Source organism: Coccomyxa subellipsoidea (genome assembly GCF_000258705.1).
Source record: "Coccomyxa subellipsoidea C-169, whole genome shotgun sequence".
NCBI classification, from domain to species: domain Eukaryota; kingdom Viridiplantae; phylum Chlorophyta; class Trebouxiophyceae; family Coccomyxaceae; genus Coccomyxa; species Coccomyxa subellipsoidea.
The window spans coordinates 1643608-1665349 of NW_005178037.1; the positions used below are offsets into that span (position 1 = coordinate 1643608).

At 54.4% G+C, this 21742-nt stretch overlaps 6 protein-coding genes across 6 annotated transcripts; 3 read left to right on the forward strand and 3 right to left on the reverse strand.

Annotated features, from left to right (window-relative positions):
• Positions 1-110: 110 nt before the first annotated feature.
• Positions 111-3460, forward strand: COCSUDRAFT_47170 (hypothetical protein; the record flags this gene model as incomplete). Its single annotated transcript, XM_005648653.1, has 8 exons — positions 111-362; positions 529-672; positions 826-1029; positions 1636-1836; positions 2087-2328; positions 2635-2787; positions 2956-3105; positions 3242-3460. The coding sequence occupies exons 1-8, from the start codon at positions 245-247 to the stop codon at positions 3458-3460; spliced, it is 1431 nt and encodes a 476-aa protein (XP_005648710.1). The 5' UTR covers positions 111-244.
• Positions 3461-3662: 202 nt separating this feature from the next.
• COCSUDRAFT_32994 (hypothetical protein) lies at positions 3663-4681 on the reverse strand. The gene is made up of 3 exons (XM_005648654.1): positions 4486-4681; positions 4186-4327; positions 3663-4057 (listed from the first exon to the last, which is right to left on the reverse strand). The coding sequence occupies exons 2-3, from the start codon at positions 4210-4212 to the stop codon at positions 3893-3895; spliced, it is 192 nt and encodes a 63-aa protein (XP_005648711.1). The 5' UTR covers positions 4213-4327; positions 4486-4681; the 3' UTR covers positions 3663-3892.
• Positions 4682-8605: 3924 nt separating this feature from the next.
• On the forward strand, positions 8606-10571 carry COCSUDRAFT_47172 (hypothetical protein; the record flags this gene model as incomplete). Its single annotated transcript, XM_005648655.1, has 2 exons — positions 8606-8732; positions 9343-10571. A coding segment is annotated over exon 2 (1224 nt), but the record flags the coding sequence as incomplete, so codon positions are not given.
• A 2680-nt stretch (positions 10572-13251) lies between these two features.
• On the reverse strand, positions 13252-16707 carry COCSUDRAFT_41457 (hypothetical protein; the record flags this gene model as incomplete). The annotated part of the gene is made up of 10 exons (XM_005648656.1): positions 13252-13451; positions 13611-13782; positions 14155-14202; positions 14452-14765; positions 15313-15401; positions 15489-15607; positions 15729-15869; positions 16005-16145; positions 16267-16411; positions 16568-16707. 10 exons carry the CDS (start codon positions 16705-16707, stop codon positions 13252-13254), a joined length of 1509 nt encoding a protein of 502 aa, XP_005648713.1.
• A 669-nt stretch (positions 16708-17376) lies between these two features.
• COCSUDRAFT_62683 (hypothetical protein) lies at positions 17377-19271 on the forward strand (the record flags this gene model as incomplete). Its single annotated transcript, XM_005648657.1, has 6 exons — positions 17377-17409; positions 17782-17889; positions 18008-18202; positions 18553-18738; positions 19065-19154; positions 19263-19271. 6 exons carry the CDS (start codon positions 17377-17379, stop codon positions 19269-19271), a joined length of 621 nt encoding a protein of 206 aa, XP_005648714.1.
• Positions 19272-19874: 603 nt separating this feature from the next.
• On the reverse strand, positions 19875-21731 carry COCSUDRAFT_65781 (hypothetical protein). Its single transcript, XM_005648658.1, has 4 exons — positions 21450-21731; positions 21101-21261; positions 20730-20946; positions 19875-20551 (listed from the first exon to the last, which is right to left on the reverse strand). The coding sequence occupies exons 1-4, from the start codon at positions 21620-21622 to the stop codon at positions 20221-20223; spliced, it is 882 nt and encodes a 293-aa protein (XP_005648715.1). The 5' UTR covers positions 21623-21731; the 3' UTR covers positions 19875-20220.
• Positions 21732-21742: the final 11 nt, after the last annotated feature.

The following is a 21742-nucleotide window of genomic DNA, read 5'->3' on the forward strand; positions in this document are numbered from 1 at the left end:
TCAACCTCAAAAGTGCGTCAGCAAGTACGTTTGGATGACTGATATCATCGATGCCTAATCATTGCTTGCATTGATATGCGCGACGTTGGGCGAGACTTACTCGCCAGCAGAGCTGAATCATAAGAATATTTGAGAAGGAACTATGCCAAACTTGCCAATCAATGTCATATGTGTGTTTTAATCCAGCCATCAAGATGCTTTGATGTGATCCACACCCCCTTGTAATAGCCTCCACACAGTCACGATGAGCGGCAAACGTAAAATGGAAAATATGGGGGCATCAATGGGCACGGACGAGCTTGTGCGGGAGGCTATGCGGGAAGTTGAGGAGAAAAAGAAAGCCAAGAAGCAAGCACAGTCAGGTAGGCATGGGCCAGACAGATTAATCCAATGCCCACTGACGATAACGCTGAAATTATCTGATTAGATAATGTGTCGAATATACTCCCAACAGTAACGCGTCCCTGCGCTGTAGAGGGCTATCTTGCTCAGGTTGCTTCATGACCAAGCTCCTTCCCCACTCTGCAGGTGCCCCCGTCAGGGATCCGTCCAAGAAAGGCAAAACGCTTGAGGAGCTGGAACAGGAGGAGGGAGGGACCATTAAGGAGTCCCAAGTGCCCATGGCACAGGTGAAGCGCGCTCAGAAGCGGCAGGGCAAGGCCCAGACCGAAGGTATCAGCACCTCACATCAAGAGACGTCTTGTACCTGTACTTTTATGGGCATGGGTTGCTCCTAGCATGGGTTGATGCACTTCAACTGCCTCCAATGCGCTAGTGTCTGTGGGGCTCTCCATATTGAGGCAGGATACTGTTGCCTGCTTGCAGAGACGGAGCTTGTGGGTGTTGGCGACCTGGAAGAAGTGGAGGAGGCCCTGGAGGTGGAGGAGGATGATGGAGTCACGCTGGAGCCATTCAATCTGGCCCAGGAGCGCAGGGAGGGGTACTTTGATGAGGGTGGTCACTATGTGGAGCACAGAAACAAGGACGAGGAAGAACTGGAGAAGGATGCCTGGCTTGCCAGCTCCAAAGGTGAGCTTTGCATCACATGGAAGTTGCTGATGAGCTGCTGCTCACTGCATTTGGGTCACATTGATGCGCGGGCATGGCAAAACGCACTGCCCCCGATGACTTTCTACAGGCTGTCCAGCTGCCAAAACAATATGACATCCTCCAATCGCCGCAAGATCAGTGTCTCAACTCGCCACCTACCCTGCTCGACTTGCACACACCTGTGCACTCCAAAACCCATGTCCCTTTTGCTGCAGCAACCGCCAAACAGGCCAAGTACAGCTTCAGCACAGTGTTTCCAAGCGCAGGCCCACTCAGCATGCAGGAACCAGTCCCAGCAGAGCCTGCATCACAAGCTTGAAGGCTTCGCAACTGAGTGACAGGGGGTCAGCACAACTGGAGCACTCAGCCCTTGACAGCCTGCAGGCATCACTTGGCAGCAGTGTCTTTGATGAAGGGGTGGCACAGGGCTTCCTTGGGGCTGAGCCTCTTGTCGGGGTCCAATATAAGCCTCTCCAGCAGGTCTGACATGCCTTCTTTTAGTTTTAGATTATTCTCCTACCCTGCCATTGCCGTTTGGATGGCAAGGGGTGTCAGAAACATGACTAAGGCTCTTGTGGCGCGCAGATGCGGTGGTGAGTGCGGCTGTGCGGCGAAAGATCGAGGAGCAGCAGGCACGCGAAGCGGCTGCAGAGGCCGCGCCGGACATGTCTGGCGCGCAGGCTGCCGCGCTCAAGCGCCAGATTGCCGACCTGCTGCAGCCGGGGGAGACCGTCACAGAGGCCCTCAAACGGCTGCGGCCGCCCGCACCCAAGCCCGCCAGAAGAGGTGGGCCCCTTGCCACAATGCTCTTCATTAGCGCATCGGCACACAGCCATCCTGTTTTGCCCCGCAAGGTTGTGCAATGAAGAAGCATTGTCCAAAGACCAAAGCAGGAAGATTTCACCGGTGCGAAGAAGACATACTCTTCTTGGTGCGAAGGCAGCATGTCCAAACACAATGAGTGGCCGCATGTCAGAATGAGGAGGCATACTGCTGCCTTGCTGCCAAACCCTCAGGGATGACTGCGCTGCAGCAGGGAAGCAGCAGCGGCCGGCTCAGAAGGCGGAGAGGACGCCGGAGGAGGCGGCGGCGCTGGCGGCGTTTGATGCAATCACGGAGGCGGCCAGCGCGCTCATGGACAGCGGCGAGCTGGACGTGTACAGCACATGCCGCGAGGAGTTCCAGCGTGCGGCCGCCCTCTTCGCGCCAGCCGCAGACATCTTCGCCGACGCGGACGGGGATGACGACATGTTCGGCGACGGATTTGACACAAAGCAGGTGCCGTCAAATTGGAATAGCTATGAAAGACTGAAGACTATGCAAGCAGGTGCAGCAAGCTCAATTAGCGCTTGCGAGGCAGCCCGTCCTCTCATCTCCAGCGCTCGCTCTGCATTAATGTCTGCATCCCTCTTTTTTCTAATTAGGTTCCTGCAGAATCCCAGGTTTGGTCCCTGAGTGAATCGAATGTGCTGTACCCCTTATTCAGCATGGCCGTGCCTCCGATGTGTATGACTGCATGTGGGGTTTCATAAAATGCGTATGGCGGGCTGAGCTGCGGATCAGGAGATGGTTGGCGCCATGCAGGAAGACGCGGGGCCTTCTTCTGCTGGGCCCAGTGGCGTGAACGGGCATGGGACTCCCAGCACAGTGGCAGCAGCAGCAGCCCCCAGCGCTACAGCTCCTGCAGAGCCGGCGAAGCAAGCAGCTGTGGAAGCTGCACCGCCTGCAGCAGCTCAGGTCTGTGCTTTGCCTAAACTTGGCAGAAAGAATTTTGGCTAAGCTTGCATATACATCCTCTTCGATTTTGCCACGGGGCCCGGCTTTAGTCATAGTAGAAGCAGAAGCAATTAGCAATTGCTTAGCACGTTACTTTTGTGCACCTCGCCTGAGGATTGCTTTGCGCAGGCGAGTGGGCCGACAGTGGCAGCACAGGGTAAGGAAGCTGAGGCCGTGGACTACAGCCGCTGGCCGATAAAGGAGCTGAAGCGGTTTTTGATTGAGAGGGGTGCCGACCCCACTGGCATCGTGGTGGAGAAGGATGACCTTGTGGCAAAGGTGCACTTGAAACATACCTCTCTGCACACGAACAAGTTTGTTTTAGCCAACTGCACTTCATCCTGACAAGCCCGGCATATGTTTAATGTCGGCGTCCAACATTTATGAGCTCACGACGAGTTGCTTTGCCCTCAAGGTGAGGGAGCTGGCAGAGAAGGGGCCAGAAGGCGAGGTGTCTGCACAGGCACCGGCCGGGTATATTCTTGATCCGGGCAGCGGATATTTTTACAATGCAGAGGCCGGCCTCTACTATGACGTCAGCAGCGGCGGATACTTCTCAAGCAGCACCAATAAGTGGTACAGCCATGATGCACAGACTGGGCAGTACAATGAGTGGCCTGCCTCTGCCAGCTGAGTAGAGGGAAGCTTTGTGACCAAATTTTGAAGTGTGGCCACATATGGGTGTGGGTAGACTATGAAGAGGGTGATGGGAAGCTCATGGCCATGACTCATGCAGCATATTATCAAGGGAACAGTGCTTGCTGGAATACTCTACTGCACATAAACAGTGCACATGGTGAGAGATGAAAACATATTGAAATAGTTGAACCACCAGCACACACTCATAGCTTACATGACAGGGAGCAACACCGTCAATGCCCTTCACATGCATTTTGACATTGCGACACAAAGAAGTCCAACTTCTCAGCAGCTGTGGCACACACGCAATTGCAGCGCACTTTCTTATGTGCATCCATTTATTAATCACAACTCATGCGTCATCAATGTTGCAAGCTTATTGAAGCAATCATGCCGGCGTGCCAGCAATGTCAATGGAAAACTCCAGCTAGCCCAGAAGCTTTTTGAGGATGGTACGAGAAGTGTCAAAATCTTTGCGCCAGACAAAGCAGCTCAAAAACTCCTCGTAATCTTTGCGCAGATTTGGCTGCACCCGCATGCCCCCCAGCCACTTTTTGAAGTCTGCAATGCTGCAGGGGCCCTGCGTCTTACCCTGCAGAGAACACACGTCACCCCACATCCTCAGTCATGTGTCCAGAAATTAAGCACATGAGGGAATTGGCACACACCAAACAATCCTGCAATACATTCAAAAAAGGGCAGATGCTGAAGAAGGCATACCTTGGGATCAAGGTACAGCCACTCCATGCAGTGCTCATCAGGCACAGATGGGTTGGGCACACCAAGCCCAGCAGATTGGTCAAGCGCGCTAAGAGCCAACGGCGGTGGCGGCGGCAGATCGGCCCCCTTCGGCTCAACATCTCTGGACACACAAATAATAGTCCACTTGAGAAATAGAGGAGACACAGTCGCGTTGGCAGGCGCAGATGACGCATGTCCCAGAAGAGGTACTTGAGGACGTCCTTCCCATCAAAGGCCAACGTTCGCAACCCAATAAGCATGTAGCAGAAAACAGCTTACCTGTCAGCAACATGGCCGTTGCCATTGCCGTGCGCAGAGCTGTGGCTGCCTCGCCTGGCGCTGTCGCGGTCAGGGACTGGAACCACTTCAACACGCCTCTTGTTGGATAAGGCAGGCCTCCTGCTTTGACGCGTCTCATCACGCGCTCGCTTTGCGCCTCTGCTGTTCTGCCCCCTCCCGTTTGTTGCCGTGGAGGCTGCATGTGGCAGGCAGCAGGTCAGTCTACAACCCAAGCAGCTCTGGCACAGGCTCCAATTGACATCACATCCGCAACCAAACGGGAGCCAATATGCCATTCTATGGACGCAGATAAAAAGAGAGTGCTTGCACCTTTGGGTGTCGTCTGGCGGCCGCTGTCCTTCCTTCCCCTTTCCACACTCTTTTGTTTGCCTCCCTGTCTGCACCGCTCCTTGGCAGACTCCACTGCTGCTGTGGAGGGGCGGCTGCCCTTATCTGGGGCCGCTGATGCTGCATCTGCGGTCTTCTTTCTCGTCGGAGGGGCGGCGTCTGCTTTGCTGGGGCCGCCAATGGCAGAGCCTCCCACCGTAGCAGAGTACGGACCCCACATGCCTTTTGAGGAGACAGGCAGCGCCTGCCCTGCATCCCCTGGCTGTTCTGTGCCTGGCTCTTGCTCTGACGGCTGCTTTGCTGCCTCGTCCTGCGCCATGGCCGGGGCAGTAGGGGTTGAGGCCTTGGGAGCGGTGCCAGAAGCGTCCAGCTCTGCTGCTGAAGGGGCTGGCTCGGGGTCTGCTGCAGCGGGTTCTGCTGTGATAGCCTTGTCGGTGTCTGCATCTGCAGCCTTTGCTGCTGGAGTTGAGCCTGTCATGCCGCTGCCGCTCGATTGCTCTTGGCAAGCCAGTGTCTTTCCTGCAGCATCCTTTTCAGATGCCACAGGAGGTTCCTGTGATGACTGCTGCGCTGGGCTCTTCCTACCTGTTTGTGCTTCTGCACCATTCTCCTGCGTGCTCGCCGCCACGCTGGCGCCAGCCGCCTGCTCGGCATGTCCCTCCTTCTTTGCTGATCTGCTCGCGCCAGAGGCCCGCTCGCTTCTGCGGTCCCCATTCTGCGCTGCTTGTGCCGCCTTGCTGCTGCCGTCTTTGGCCCTGTCCGCGCGGCCAGCTGAGGGCTTCTCCGGGTCCAACGCCGCGGCCGGCTCCTTCCTGCTGCTGACCTGCAGCCGAGACGACCTGGACGCCATGACTCTGTCCTCTACCTTCCTCTCGGCAGATCCTCTCCTGGCGGCTGGGCTCGAGGCGCTGTGCCGCCGCCTGCGCTCGGCCTCTGCCTCTCTGAGCTCGACAGAGCTCCTGCGCGGCGTTCCGCGCAAGCGCGGGTCGATGGACGACGGCGACTCTCTGCGGCGAGGCGGGCTGCGGCGGCGCCTGAAGGACGGAGAGTCCGGCGCGCTCGCATGGGGTGGCTCCCGGGGATGGAAGCCAGGAGCGTGCGCGACGACGCGGCGCTCCCTGATAGGGGAGTCTCTCCTCTCATAAGGGTCCCGCGCAAGGTGGTGCGGCGGCGGCGGAAAAGGGTCAAGCGGCCTCGAGCGTCGATCGCGCTCCCAATCATGTGCGTAGCGCGGATGCGGCGGCGGCTCGGCAAAATGGCGGCTGGGCGGCGGATCGTGGATGGAGGGCGGGCCCCCAAAGAAGTGCGGCGGTGGGGGCCAATCGCGCGGGGGAGACCGGGCCCCCCGGCCCGGCCGCCACTGCCCAGAAGGTCCATCCCAGGGTGGCGAGCTCCCAGCACGCCTGGGGGGCCCCGCATGGTCGATCGGGACTGCGTATCGGCGCGGCGGCGGGCTGATGCTCCTGCGGGCCCTCCTTGGGCTGCACACCCATCGATGACTCAGTCAGCCTGGCGCCATGATGCAAATGTGAAAGCCTGCAGCTCACGGCCCCTTACACCTCGCTCTTTCTAACCTGGGCGAGGGTACAGAGCCTGTAAACGACAACGATGTGAAAAGGCAAAGCAAGGAAATGAGGAAATGCACCACACCTGTGCACATGGTCCATGGCAGGCGGAGGGAGAGGTGTCCTGGAGCGCTGCCGATGCACTCCAGCATCCGCTTCCGCAGGCTTGGTCCTGGCGACAGCACAGAGAATTCCTTCAAGACAGCTTTAAAATAACTGGTGAGGGCAGTCCACTGGCATGGTGGGATGAGAACATACTTTACAACCATAGCTCAGGACCCTTGGAGTCCTTGCACAAGGAGCCTCTGTTGATCAACTGTACTGAACTTGCATGAGTTCAGCTTATGCAAGAAATGAGCTGATTTTACTTCTTGCATGCAATCAGCTCAGGAGCACTAGCTCACCTAGCCACGAACAGTATTCGGTCATATCATATCAGCACAGGGCAGCTAATGTGTGAGGCATCGCACCTGCGCAGTTCGGCCTGTTCACTAGTCTCCTTCAGCTCGTGGTGGCCAGGCGGACCTATCCTGGGATTGTTTCGCTCTCTCTTGCGGCCCCTTCTTGTGCCGGCGGCCTCATCTGCATCCCTGGAGTGGGATATGGGCGCTGTGGCTGTCTGCTTACGATCCTCAGATTTCTGGCCTGGGCCCCGCTCGCTCCTGTGCCTGCTGCCCTCCCGAGAGCTGGGCCTCTCAGGCGCAGCTCCCATCTCAGCCGCGCCCTCCCTCAACACCCTGTCCCTCCATTCCCTGGCACTCTCCCACCCTCGGCTCCTTGCAGGGCTGCGCCTGCTTGCTCTGGGCTCCCTGCCTTCTCTGCTGCTCCCCTTGGCTCCATCGGATGAGGTCTGCTGCCGCCGCCGCTCTGAGACGCTCTCCCCGCCGCCGCTGCGGCCTGTCGCGCCGTCCTTCCTGGCAGGCTCGTCGGGGCCCTGCCAGCGCTGCCAGGAGATGGGCTTGTGCTTGCCCCTCTCAGAGGGCGCGCCGTCTGCTCCCGCTGACGACCTGACAACACGGGGCGGCACCTGTTTCTGAGGCGCGCCAGCAGACAAGACACATCACGGCAAGCTGCCGCAGGGCGGGGGAGGGCCGCACAAGGGCGGGCGTGACTGCATGTTCCGGCAGAGGAGTCCTCGGAGGAGGGTGGGTGGCGCTGCGCTGCTGGGGACTTCAGCACGTCCAGGGAAGACTCAGCTCGCGCGATCCGTTTCTGGGCAGTAGCCCGACGCCTGCCACTTTGATGGCACGCTTTGTGCCAGGCGGCCACGCGCTGGCGCCTTGCTGGCCCTGACTTCTGTCCTCTGTCCCTGACTTCCCTGTGCTTGGGAGGGACTGATCTGCGCCCCCTACTGGCCTGCCAGCTGATTCTGCTGTCAACCCACACCTTGCTGCATTCCACTGCCTCCCGCTGCTGCGTGTCTGCTAAAATCATAGGGTGCATCTGTTAGAGATGCCCACCTTTCTTGCTGTGCAAGGGAGGCCGCTCTGCGGCTACTGCCTGGCAGATCCTCAGACTGGACGTCTTCGTCGGTCGCGCTGTAGTTCACCTCCTCCTCGTCTTCCTCAACGAATTCAAATGGACTCGCTGCACCGTTCGTCAACGGCAGGAGGTGTGCAAGAATGTTGTCTTCGTCGTCCCTCTTCTCCGCTCCTGCCATGCCGGGCCAGCACTGGCCTCAGAAGGTCGCCAGATCCTGCACGTATCACGTCGAAATGATTGCACCAGCTTATTTTACCAGCGGGGAGCACTGAAGCATTTCTAACGCATCAAAGATCGATGCACTGATACTAAATTAAAATTTGGCCACAAGCAATACCTTTTGCAAATGAACTGATGTGTCGATATGAATCATACCCTTCTGGCGATCTAGGTCAAGTGATCAGGCAAGTAAATTGATGAAACGTCTAGTTTGACTTTCTATCTGCACACCTATCCTAAAGGGAAGGCGATCATGATAAGCGTTGCCAGGTCTGTCGCATGATATCTCAGCACATCACTGCCAGACTGGGAAGAAATAATGTGGTTGTCATCGTCGTTCCGCCCAGACGAAGTCAACTTTACCAAGGGTGGCGGCAGCATGGCGGAGTCCGAGCGGGGGATCCCCTTTCCATTCTTGGCGATCTAAAAGCTCTGTTGCAGTGTGCAGGCTGTTGCTTGGACGGTTGGGAGAAGTGGGGTGATACATTTGGGAGAGTTGGGGGAAGCTACGCACGTGGACTGATTGCTGCGGTTCCTGCGCGTCCCTCACTGTCATAGATCGTGGCTACGAGGGCAGCCTGCCACAGTGCCCCAAGCTTTCATTACAGCCCAAATTTTGGGACATATCGAAAGGTATGTTTTATTGTTCTTGAGATATTGCTGCTCCTTCATTGGATACGGATTCATTTCCATGTGTAAGCGTGCTCAGCAGCAGCTCCGCCACATTCTATTAGCTTCATACTCGTTAACGCAACGAGCTTGGCTGCCGACCATCGAAATACTAAGTATATAACGGCACATGGCCGTTCAGAAGGTGTTGAATGAATCTTAAGCAATGGCACGAGGCTCGGCAAGCATTTTCGGTCTAGATCAAGGGAATTCCTGGCGCTGTAGTACAGGCCTGATTCTTCTTTAGGATGACGCAGTCCTGTGTTCACATGGGTCTTCAACATGCAGCAAAGGCGAGATCTTGGTGGACTGCTTCTGGTGTCTTCTGGAGAGTTTGCTGTGCAGATATCTCAGCTCCTGACTAAGACTGGGAACCCGCACTTTGGTGGACCTCATGAATTGTAGAGTTTCCTGGAGTAAGAATGCCGTTTTACTGATCTCCTGCTTGGCGATTGATGGTGGAGTGGGTGTGTCTGATGCATCTGCAAGTCCTAAAGCCCTGCCTCCTGGATGTTGGAGATAGTGTGTTTCTCTGTGCATACGTTTTTACTGCAGTCAAATATTGCCAATGCAGGCGACATGCTTGAGCACCAACCTTGCGCCAATGAGGAGAGGCATATGAGCGCTGCGGAGGTTTCCGAGCAGGAGGCCAATGGAGTGGCAACAGAGCACCTACCCCCCGACCAGACAGGGCTGAATGGCTGCAATGGGAGTGGCCATGCTGCAGTCTCACCCCAGGAAAATGGGTTGGAGAGACACGAGCCGGAAGTGGCCAGAACTCAGGCGGCGCAGGATAGGAGCGAGGAGATGCAGAGTGACAAGCTCGTGTCAGGAAGTGAGAGTGGCGTGAAGATATCGCCAGCGGATGCGCAGACAGCCCCTTGCAGTAGCCCGGCCCTTGAAGAAGCTGAGGCCAGGCCTGAAGCAGGATTGGAGAAGCAAAACGGCAGCAATGGCGTTGATGCAGCAGAGAAACCTGGCAAGGGGAAGGGAGGGAGCAAACAGGGCAGCATAGAATCGAACAAAGAGCTCAAGGGCAGGGAAGAGGAGAAAGGAAAGGACAAGGGGGAGCGCTCAAAGAGCAGGGGCGCGAAGGACAGCAGAAAAGACAGCAAAGGCGACAGGAGCAGAAGCAAGGCCAGCAAGGACAAAGACAAGGAGAAGGACAAGAAGCGGAGCAGGCGGAGCACGCGCAGCCGCAGTCGCAGCCGCCGCCGACGCGGCAGCAAGCATCGCTCTCCCGGCAAGCTCTCGCCGCCGCGCAAACGCCGCGCGCACGGCAGCCGGAGCTCCTCGCGCTCGTCGTCCCCCAGCCCGCGGCCGCGCTTCTCCCGGGGCATCAGCCCCGGCGCGATGCCCCCGAGGTCGCGATACACTGCCGGGGGAATGCACCGCAGCCCGCCATTCAGCCGCGGCGCGGCGCCCCCGGCCGGCCCGTGGGGCTACGGGGGCGGCGGCCCCCCGTATGAGCCGCACGGCTACGGGCCGCCGCGGGGTGGTTACTCACCGCCGAGGCGGTGGCCCGGCCCGGGGCGTTCCCCGCCGCCGTACGGGTACGAGCGCCCGTACGGCTACGGGGGGCCGCCCCCCGGCGGCAGCCGCTCGCCCCCGCCGGGCCAGATCTACGGGCGCAACCCGACGACGGGCTCGCCCCTGTACGGGCCTCCGCCGCCGCACCAGGGAGGCCCTTGGGAGCGCGCGCTGCCGCTGGAGCCGCGGCCGTCTGCGCAGGGCAAGGTCTGGGGCGCCCGCAGCGGCTGGGACTCTGTCGCGCCGGATGCCCCCGCCCGTGATGTGCCCTTGGTGCGCCCTGCTTGCCAGCTTTTGCTCCTCTGCTGAAACAATTACCATTGCTCTTACGTTTCTCAATCTTGTGGCTTCCATTGCTTTCTAGCTTGCACTGCTCTAGTGCCCCAGTCCTGACGGATTCAAGTGTGCACAGGTGGCCAGGCAGAGTCCTGTGGTGCCCACCAGCTCGGCTGGGCCGGAGATGTCGGCCAGCAAGGAGGTGGGGGCGTCTAGGCAGGGTGCTGAGGAGGCAGCTGTGCCGGCCACTTCGCGGTCCAGCAGAGGGCCTCAGGTGGGCGACAGCGGCTGGCAGAACGGCCCCGAGACCACCAGCAAGCCCAGGCCCAGCGAATGGTCCTCCATGTCTGACGGCACCGCCATTGCCAAGCCGATGCCAGGTCTGCGCGGGCCCTCCCTTCCTCCTCCCTCCCAAATTGATGAAAAAATTGGTTTCTTCATCGAACATTAGCATTGGCATGCGATTTGTTGTCTCGTATAGCAAGGAATCAAGGGAGAGTAGAGACACATGAGGCGAGCAGGGCTACAGTATCAGGTATTGCAAGGTGTTTTTTAGAACACCTGGAATCTGACAGGGTGGGCTGGTGGTGTGCACAGAGGCTTTAGCGCCGGCAGCGGGGTCGCAGCAGTACCGACCTGCAGTGAGTCCAGCAGAGGCGGAGCTGAGGGCCATGGTGTACAGTGTGGACCACAGCGACGCCTGCTGGTACTACATCGACCCGCAGGTCAGCCCCGTGCATGCACCTGCAGCTTCCCTGACAAACACTCTCATTCGTAGCCTTTTTTCCTGTCATTCCTTTGTCATTTCTAGCAGTGCCATCCTGCTGTGAATTTGCATTGCAATGTGTCTGTGATCACCAGTGCTCCTGGTTGGCCAGATTTATGAAATTCCTATGCATCCTGGGTGAACAGCAAGGCAACCCTTATTCCTCCTATGGCGTGCGAGTTGCCTCTCATGTGTTGCATTCTCTCTTAACTAAAAATTCCGGTGCGGCGGGCTGCGCAGGGCAAGACGCAGGGCCCGTGCACGATCCGGCAGTTCAGGGAGTGGCTGCGGCACATGCGCGGCGACCGCAACCTGCACGACGAGCTCAAGCGCTTCAGCGACGTCTCCGTCTGGCGGGTATGCTCACTCTGAGTTGACCCCTCGTTACTGAGTCATTGCACTCAGTTTTTCGGCGCCACCAAAGGATTTTAGACTTCGGGAGCTCATCAGCGCCCACCCATGGTGTTCCCATTCCTGTGTGCACATCCTAGCATGATGAATGCCTTTGTGAGTCTGGGCTCAGCTGCAATACTGCAAGAATTTCCTGGTGAGGGCGGCAACCTGAAGCATCCTCTGGTGCGTTTGACAGCGCGGCAGCCACTGTGCAGCTGCTGACGGCAGGGCATGTGTGTGTGACAGGTGGGCATGCCCTTCAGAGTCAAGCTGACGGTGCTCATGGCAATCGTGGTCCAGACATCGCCCTCACCACCTCCAAGCCCCAGTCCCCACGATGGCAAGACCTTTGGGCAGCACATCTCAGCTCGTTGATGCACTTTCGTTGCCCGCAGCAGATTACAGCGTGTTATGTGTGTGGCGGGAGACATGCAGAGAGAGGCTCGCACCACCCCTGTCAGAATGAGCAACTTCTGTGGCATAACTTATCCCTGCGTGAGTTTTTTTCCTTATGCACTCTTGGCTTGCTGGAAGGTTGCTTTGAGGCCTACCAGCTTCAGCAGCTTCAGATATCTGATGAGTCGTATGAGTCAATGTGATCCCTTGGAGACATCCCTCAATGAGTGCTTCATTGTTGTACCCGCTTTTGGACGACAGTTGAATTTCTAGGAGTTTGCAAATCCGGTGCATGCACTGGGACTGTTGATGCACGGCAGGCAATCTTGTGGTCAAGGGAGGCTTTTGCACTGCACCTTTTTTGTTGCTTTGCCACATTAGGCAAAATACAGTGGGATTTCAGGGGCTTTGTGCACAAGTCTGACTGCTATGCTGTGCTTAGCAGTTTGAGGCCTCATGTTAGGGGTTCTGTTACTTCAGATGTGGATGTTTTTCTGTGTGCATGTCAAAAGTGCACCAGATATTGCACGATTCTAGCTGGCTGGCCCTGAGCAATGTGTTGAGCTCTCATATGCGTGGGGACTTATGCGCATTATGTAGATCTTATGTATTATTAGGCATCTAAGCCCTTTAAGCAGTGGTTCTGCAGCTCTATACTGCTGCACTGTCGACGTGTTGAGACCTCACAAGGACTTTGTGTTCATGTCCTTGCCATGCAGCAAGAGACGATCTCTTATCATGCTGGGGGACTCTTCTGTGATAGGCTGCAACATGGGATGTTATGTTTGTGCTGCAGTCATCTGCTTTTGGTGATCTGTGCTTATAGACAGAAGGCAATATGTAAAAGGCTGGTTCAATAAACTTCTTTGCAGTATTTTGCAAATGTATGTGTACACTTCTTCAAATTTTACGAAAATATTACAGTATGTATTGTTTTTAAAATCTATGCGCCTGCGCCGTTGCCCAACTTTTCAAATAAGTACATGTGGCCTCTCACGACTACAAGTTCACTGGAACAAATTTAGGGCAGAAATCTGCCAAGGCCCTGTGGGTGCTCAATAAGTATACATCATTGTACACAAACGGCTCGCTATCTCATACATCATGTCCCACAAGACATGATCATGTGATGGCAAAGTTGATGGCGCGGCGCGCGTATGCAAATTTCTTGCGCAAGCTGGCTTCAAAGCCCGCCAGCTGCACTGCATGCATCACCAGAATAGCGGCAAACGCAGCCGTCCCTAATCGAAGTGCCCATCTATACAGCAGCAGCCTCCACCGATGCCCTCCTGACCTTTGAGCGGGCACCAGTGACACGCCACCTGTGAAGACACAGAATCAGCGCTGCTTACAGACATCCCGGCCCTAAGCCCTGTTTTGCACAGCACACCACCAGGACTCCACAGCTGACCGTTGTCTGATTCAAAATCATGAAGAAACAACTGAACCAAGCATGTCAGGTTGTTGGTCGAGTTGCGCACCTTGCAGACCGAGCACGGCCTCAAGCGCGGCCTGGCCGTCAAAATAGAAGACTGGTGCCATGTTGATGAGCGCAAGGGCGGCCGACACGTTGAACAGGTATGCCAGCATTTGCTCTATGACATGTGGCAGGCCCGTCAATATCCAGCCCGCTTTTGGAGAGAAGTCCGTCATCTATTGCCCAGCACATTAGTTCAATTTGCTCTGCTTTTCAAGTGCATTCTGATCTAGTAATTGCTTGCAATCAGCAATAAACGTGAATCAAGTAGACAATGGACAGCAGTCTGGTTGAGCTTCGCTGGCATCTCTTCTTCTAACAGGGGTGAATGAGGCACACTGGCAGCGCCAGCAAAATAGGACACGTGCCAAAAGATAGGCATTTTAGCAAACAAGAGGCCATTAAAGGAAGGTCACCTCCGCTGCTCGCAGCAGGGCTCCAGGGCTCCCCACAAAGATCAGCATATGCGGACAGTTTGACTCCTGTATGACCATATCACGGTGCATATGGGCTGGATCTCCACTCCCCTGCTTTCCCCTCTGCTCCACCTTCCCTGCTGCTGCTTCCTTCCCTTTGCGATCCCTGCTGTAGCACACCTGCATGCATCACCTCGCCGTTATTTTCCTTCTGCAGCCTGATCCATTTTCTTTCCCTGTCATGCAGCGCATGCCCACATTTCAACCAGGTCTGTGATATTGTCTCAAGCAGCCGATTTCCCAGAATTACAACTTTTGAACTGCCTGATCTATTCCCTTTCCCTGTCATGCAAAGCATACGCACGGTACACAATAGAGGTGTCTGTATGGTGGCCCAAACAGCGGGAGGTTTCCCTGCAGAAATATCACCTTGAACATGTGGTCGCCTGGGAGCAGCACTGGCACCATGCAGGCGGCGTTCCTTGCACAGCCACTGCCCTTCTGAGGCGTTCCTTGTGTGCTGGTGCATGCCCGGTGCCCTGCAGCCGTCCTGGCTGGCAGGCACACTCCCACGACTGCATCTTCAGGCAGGGGTTGCTCCTGGCCCTCAAAACCTCCCCCTTCCAACCCGTCCTGCCGCTGTGCAGCCTGCTCAACTGCAGCCGGCCCCTGGCGGACCGTGTGCATGCTAGTGTCTTGCTTGTCCTGTTGTGTGTCCTGCTTCGGCCGCCCCTCTCCGTCTCCTGTTGTCATGGCAGACACCTCAGATGTCCAACTTTAAAAAAACCTGCTGAATAAAATAATGTTTGCAGCATATCTGATTTATTCTGCCGGCTGCCACAAATTACTACGAGGCAAGGAATTGAGCTGATGACACACCCCGCAACTGTCGTGGGTGGTCGGAGCGGGCACGCTCGACAAAGCAGAGCTCATTTTCAGCGCACAAGCCCGACTCAGTGCTGTCTGAGCACACCGGTGCGCCCCTCTGCTCCTCTTCAGGTATGCAGTAGCCTACGCCTGGACAGCCATGGCGTTTTGCTGAATGTACTGGCCGAACAGCAATGAGACAGGCAGACAGGGTAGCGGCACGTGGGCAGAGCTCCAAGTACAGAACATTGACAGCCTGCGGATAATATAGTGGCCGGATGTTAGAGAGAGCACCAGTGTAGGGTGCCGGCCTTCCTCCTTGGTCTATGAAAGTCTTAGCGGACAGGAGGGACTCGGCATTGGCTGCATGGCTTCTGGATGACGTAAGGGCTGGCATGTTTGTGAGGCAGGCAAGCCAGTCACGGGAGCCCTTGACAGGGCACTGGTTGACGCTCAGAATCATATCTCCTGGAGACAGGTACGCACCCACAGGGCTTGCCTCGCTCAGCTGCCTGCAATCAATTGAAAAATGTCTTCTCTGGATTTTTATATGAGATACACCATTGTTGAATGCTTTAGCGGCAAAGAAGCAAGCCCACCTGACAACAGCGCCATTGCCAATAGAATAGCCCGGTGACAGGATCCATGGCAGGCTCAGAGCCACCACCCAGCACATGCAGCAGAGCACTGCATTGTGCCACACTCCAGCACAGATCACCTGTGGCAATAGACAAATACAAGTCAGACAAGCTCTCTGGCAGGGCACTACTGGCCCTCGATGACAATAAGGATGCTACAGGGCCGAAGCTAAATTCTGGCAACAAGCTTGAGGAATTCACCCTCAGACTCCTCAAGGGGTTTAGGATGGTCAGTGTGTCTGTGTCCAGCGCAACATATGCCCCTGGCAGCAGCAGGACCAAGAACACAGCCATGTGATGGATGCCTACACCTTCTGCTGCAGCTGCCAAGGCGTGACCCGCCTGCATGCCATCACATCAGACCTTCTCATCTGGTGTGTGCACCATGGATTGTGCAGACATACAGTTTGCCGTGTGTCACGCATCAACAGAGTGCATGGCCAGCCTTGATTGTACTTTCTCCCATTCACAACGCACCTCATGCACACCAAGGGACAGGGCTGTGGCGATCCACAGATACACAGCATGACCCCAAGGGACTGTGAGACCTGGCAGGGCAACGCCCAGTGACCAAGCCTGAGCTGGAAGCTGTGGGTCTGGGCTGGCATCCGTGGCAACCTGCAGGTCATCCAAGAGAGTTATGGATGCTTGGCAAAGCGTACACTTCGTGATATATTGATTTTGAGACAATTGGCTTGCATGACCTTCAGGACATGAGTGAGAGCAACAGCAGGCACACCTCTTTCAGCCACCTCATGACCTGCCAGAGCTCCTGCATGAAGATGAAGGTCACGGATATGCCCAGCATGCCCGCTGCAATCGTGCCCATACCAAACCATTGCCGCAACAATCTGTTGTGCTTCCTTCCAATGTTGTAGAAGATCCTGCGAGGGCATAGTTAGTCATAGCGACCCGCAACCTTGGACAGCCAAGGATGGCCATATTGGGGGCGTGCAGGTGACTTTTCGATTATCACACAGATCATCAATGAATCAACACTACTGCAGCAAGTTTCCACGCAAATTTGTGAGAGAGCTCACCGATTGAAATGGGCTGTGCAAAAAGTTATGCTGCACCACCCAATTGAGAGGCCTCTTACACCAATGCCGCGCTTTATGAGGAGTGAAGCTGCGTAGATGCTCAGCCAAAGAAGAGTGGCGATTAACAGAGGTCCATGCATCAGCTGACTGTTTATTTAGAAGTCTCTGTCGCCTAGTACGTCACAATCGTCTTGACATTCTGACGTTGAGGCCAGATGTCTAGTGTCTGAGTCAAATTGCCAGTTAATTTGTGTACTATGCCATCAAATACCAGCAGGACATCAATGATAATGAAGCAGAACACAATTTGTTTGAAACGATGAGAAGGCAATCTTCTGAAGGACAACAGATCTTTCTGATCGGCGCCTTCCTGCGGTCAAACAATGCGCCTATGTATCCTGAGGCTTCAGCAGCCCATGAAATTGGGATGCACCTCAACGAATGTCGGTGCTGTCGCAGTATGCTAGCCCCATGCAAGCCCCCTAATCAGGCAATATCCATCTTTTTTTGGCATTCCATTCCAACATCAAAATTTCCTTGAGGAAATCCCAATTACAGCAACATAGTTGAACAAGATGATCAAGAGGATATGGACCATATCGGTACAAGGTTAATTTTCGAGAAGTAGAGTCGCACATCGACATGTCATCACACAGTCAGATCTCTCACCACATATAACAAGGGAAAAGACGTCCCAATTCAATTGAATCGAACCCATTCTGAATAAGTGACATTTTCAGTATTATTTGGAAGGTGAATGACCCATTGATCAAGGCCATAACTGCGATTATATCAGCCCTTTAGTAGCAATGGAAAACCTGACGGTGAGAAGGAACTATCAGGTATGCGTACCAATGTTTTAAATTTATTGCCGCAAATCACTCATGTAAGCGGAAATCACAGAAGATTCATCACCAAGGTCTGACTGTGAGAGAGCTGTTTATGTGTTTCTCAGAGACTGGCAGCACTACAGAGCGCCATGCACACCAATTTGGTTGAGTCCCAGCAGAAAACCAGAGCGCTTCGTTCTTCTCTGGTGGCAAAAGAACGCCAACTTGAGCTGGCAAGGAAAACCATTGAGCGCCTGAGCAATGAGCGCACCCTCATTCAGGTCTGCAGCCCGGTCTGGAGGCACTGTCATGCCAGCAACACCTGTCCTGCATCTACGAAACAAACAATGAGTGGGTTGACAGGCCTGCCTCACTGCTGTGCAGATATCTGCAGAGGCAGACGGGGCGAGGATTAAAAATTTGGAGGGGTCTCTGGAAGCCATGAGGGGTATGTCGGGCATCAAAGCCAGCAATGAGGAGCACAGAGCAAAGGTGCCGTGCGTTTGAGACTCAGATCATGGGGCACACGGAATTGCAGCACTTTCCAACGTAAACACAAGATTTCTCTGATCATTTCTGAAAAGACCAACTGAATTAAGTGTGAGTGCAGGTCAGAGCCTTGATGGAGGAGCTGAGCATTGCAGAGGAACGGGCAGATGCTGAGCATCAGCTGGCTGAGGTGCGCAGACAGGAGGTGAAAATTTTGAAGCGGGCGTTGCACCTCAGAGACGAGGAGCTGGCCAATGGCTGCCAGCACAGCATGCAGGATCAGCTTTCAGACTGCCCGCTGCAGAGCGTTGCACGAGTAAGGCACCTGGTATAACAAAGCAAACTTGTCTGCACAACATATAGTATATATCTAAGGACATGTGTGTAGAAGTTTGTGTGTTTTCCAGGCATTGTGGAAGTCTTTGGACATTATGGATGGCGCACAGACGGTTGCAGGAGTGTTACCTGTTGACACCCCAATTGAAATCCCAAAGGTGGAATTCTTGCAACATGAAACTTGCATTCTCAGCTGACACGTCGAAATGCCTTTCTGATGCATTTCTCGTCTTACAGGCAGACTCATGAACATTGAGGCTCTTGTAGGAGGTGGAAGGGACATGAGGTCAATGTCTTACAACGTGGAAAAATGGGAAACTATGCATGCAGGTTCAGCAGCAGCAGTTCAACAGTGGAGAGCTGCAGCTTGTCCTTAGAGCAGAGAGTAATGTGGAAATGACCGCGAAGCCAACACTGGATGACTTCCAGTCAGCTCAAGAGATCTCGCCTGCAGCTGATTTGAAAAGTAACAGCATACTTGGAGATCTACAGAACGAGATCAAGATCTTGCGAGAGGTGCTGGAATTTTCTGCTGCTACAATTTTGGATGGTCCAAGCACAGCGCCTCATGCAGCACAAGAAAGGGAAAAATGACGTGCTCTATGCACGCAGGATTGTGGTAGACTCAAAGAGGAGGCTTGCACCTGCACAAAGAACTTGTACATTTGCAAGCAAGAACTAGATGCTCTGTCTTTGGAGAATTCTCAGCTACGTGAAATTGTGGCTGACCTTGTCCAAGAGAGGGAAAACGCATCAAAATTGAAGGTGCGGACTGCATCGTGAATGCGCATGCTTTCATGCAAATTACCGATGATTATGTTGACTTGAGTGTTTGGAAACAGGAGGAGAGAACAGAGGTGTATGCCAGGGATATGAAGGCTGTGGAAAAGGCATCGCAGGATGACTTCAATGGCCAGGCCAATGCCCTGCAGGTATGAGACATGTCATGTAGTACTATCAGGAATATATCCATGCTCATCCAAACCATGCCTTCCGCCGTCTTTGCAGACTTGCTTGCCTGCTCTGCGTCTGAAGTGCAGCTGGTCTAAAGACCAATGTACATGCAGATGCACATAAGAGACATGCTGGAGATTCACAACAGTTTTATACAAGATGCCAAGGTCATTTCCATACAAGAGAAAATTGCTGACAGCAGCCAGGCATCAGAATTCTTTGAAGCTAACTTGCAATCGTGCGATTGATTACGAGCTCGTGCCAAATAGCTCAAGGTTGACTCTGTCCCATGGTAGATTATACATGACAGCGTGATATTCGATCAGGTGAAGCATATGCATGCATGTCTGGCACTGGAAATTATGGCAAGTTGCGCAGCTGCAAGGCCCCAGTTCTTCACGTTGGTGCCGCAGGCATTTCTTTCAGAATATAGCAGAAGGTGATAGAGAGCAATGAAGTGTGTTTAATGGTAATCACTGGCTACTAGACCTTGGGATGGAATCTTAATACTGTACAACAATGGATTCCGGTGTACTTTTATCATTGCACTAAATTTTGCAGGCAATTCTTTGCTATAGCTGGGCACCTGCACTACACTGGCATGTCACGGGAAATTGTAGGACTTTGCTCTTCTGTTACAATTGCAGCCAAATGTTGCCTGTACACATCCTTCCAGCATCGCAAAGACTCAGTGCTTACGCAAAATTCTTTAAATCTCACTTCTCTCTATCACCCTAGACAGCCTGAAATTACAAAAAGTAATCTACCAAAACTGACCGACTTGCACCTACGCATCCACTACATTCAGAAATTTCAGTCCATATCTGTCAAAAATTTGCGGACAAGTACCACATGCATGCAGGACCTGCAAGATATCTTCCGTGAATGTAGTTCGATGCAGTTCCAAGAGATTCTCATGGCATTTCTGATTGATGCCCCAAGGCAATCATGAAAGGCCCCACACAAGTGGAGCTTGTCTCAGCCCTTTGTGTCTTGAAGTCTTCTGTGCTGTTCTTGAGTGGGTCAATAGTTGCTGCACCCAGATCACCAGGAGTGCATCCAGTAGGTGATGGCATATGCATCTGGAAACTTTGCCTTGCATGCGAGCTCGCTGAAGCCCGACTGCCTGGGATCACACACTTCGTGCTGTCCTGGCCTCTTTGTCGGCCTGTGCCCCTTGGCAGGCACATTCCCAGAGTTCTTCCAGTCTTGAGATGTCAGGCGCCAGTCAATGGGGTAGATGATGCCTGGGGCCAGCACTTTGAGGGGACCCAGTCCGGAGGCATTGTAAGACATCATGGCCTTCAGCAGCATAGGTGGCCCCGTCACTTCCTCCACCCAATCCCACTTCCTTTTCTCCTCACCCCCAAACCACCTGGACAAGCACACAGACCCAAGTATTGCAAACCTTTCCTCAGCTCAGCAGACATTGCTAGACGTGTTGCACAATCTCCTGGGCTTGCAAATATCCTTCTTCTGCCAGCGGCTGCACCTTTGCTGAAATAAGATGGACTGCACACATACAGAAGATCAAGGGCCAAGCATGTGCGCACTTCATCTTGGGCTGCCAGGCACATGGTGTGGCCGCAGCAACAATCTGCTGGATGCAGAAGTTCCAGAAGGGGTGCTTGGGGGCTGAAGCCATCCATGCATTCGGGATGCGATGGTTGAAGCTCAAATCGTCCGTCATTGCCGCCAAGACGAGGCTCTCCATTGTTATCAGCTTGTCGAATGGCTTCAATACCTCAAAGTCCAGATCCGCATAAAGACCTGCAACGTGCACACAATGCTCTGGTTCTTTCTCACATGCAACGTACTTGCCAAAGAAGATACCAGCCTGTCTTGCCAATCACCTTGGGCTCAGGTATGAGTCATACGACGTCGCCTGTTCAAGGGTAGTGTCAGGAGGACACCAAGAGCTCACCCCCGTAATGATGCATGTAGAGCACTCGTGCAGTGTCTGCACGCATGATGTTTTCTGGGAATGCATCATACGTTTCCAACAACCAGGGGTAATGTTCCCTGACAAGCTCTCTGTTGGCTTCATCTGTCCACAGCTTGTACTCCCAGGTCGGGTGCATCTCTCTGCGGGCAACACAATTTTTCGGTCCAGAGCACTAGATTCTAAGCAGGTTTGCCACAGCCCACATAAAGGGCTTACAATCCAGCATCAAGGCTCCAAACTGGCAACTGCTTGGACCTTCTTCGAATGAGTCTTCCCCAGACAATGCGATTTCACTTCTGAAGGATACAAGGAGACATGGCTGCCACACCTCATGGTTTCCTGCCATCTTACAAGCTTGGCAGGTAGCTTGTCCACCTTCCAAGACTGATGGATGATCTTCGGGATGCTATGGCCTTGGGTTGCAGGTAAGCCGAAAGCTTCAAAGCTTGGAACAACATTAAAAAGAACAACCAAAACAGACGCTGCCGATCGAAGCTGCATCTTCAAAGTGTCCTCGTATAGAGATGTCCAGCACGAGCATTTTGTACCAGGCCTTATATTTTTATCATCGTTGGGGGTCCTTGACTCATCATGTTTCGCAGTGCAAAGCAAAGCTCACAG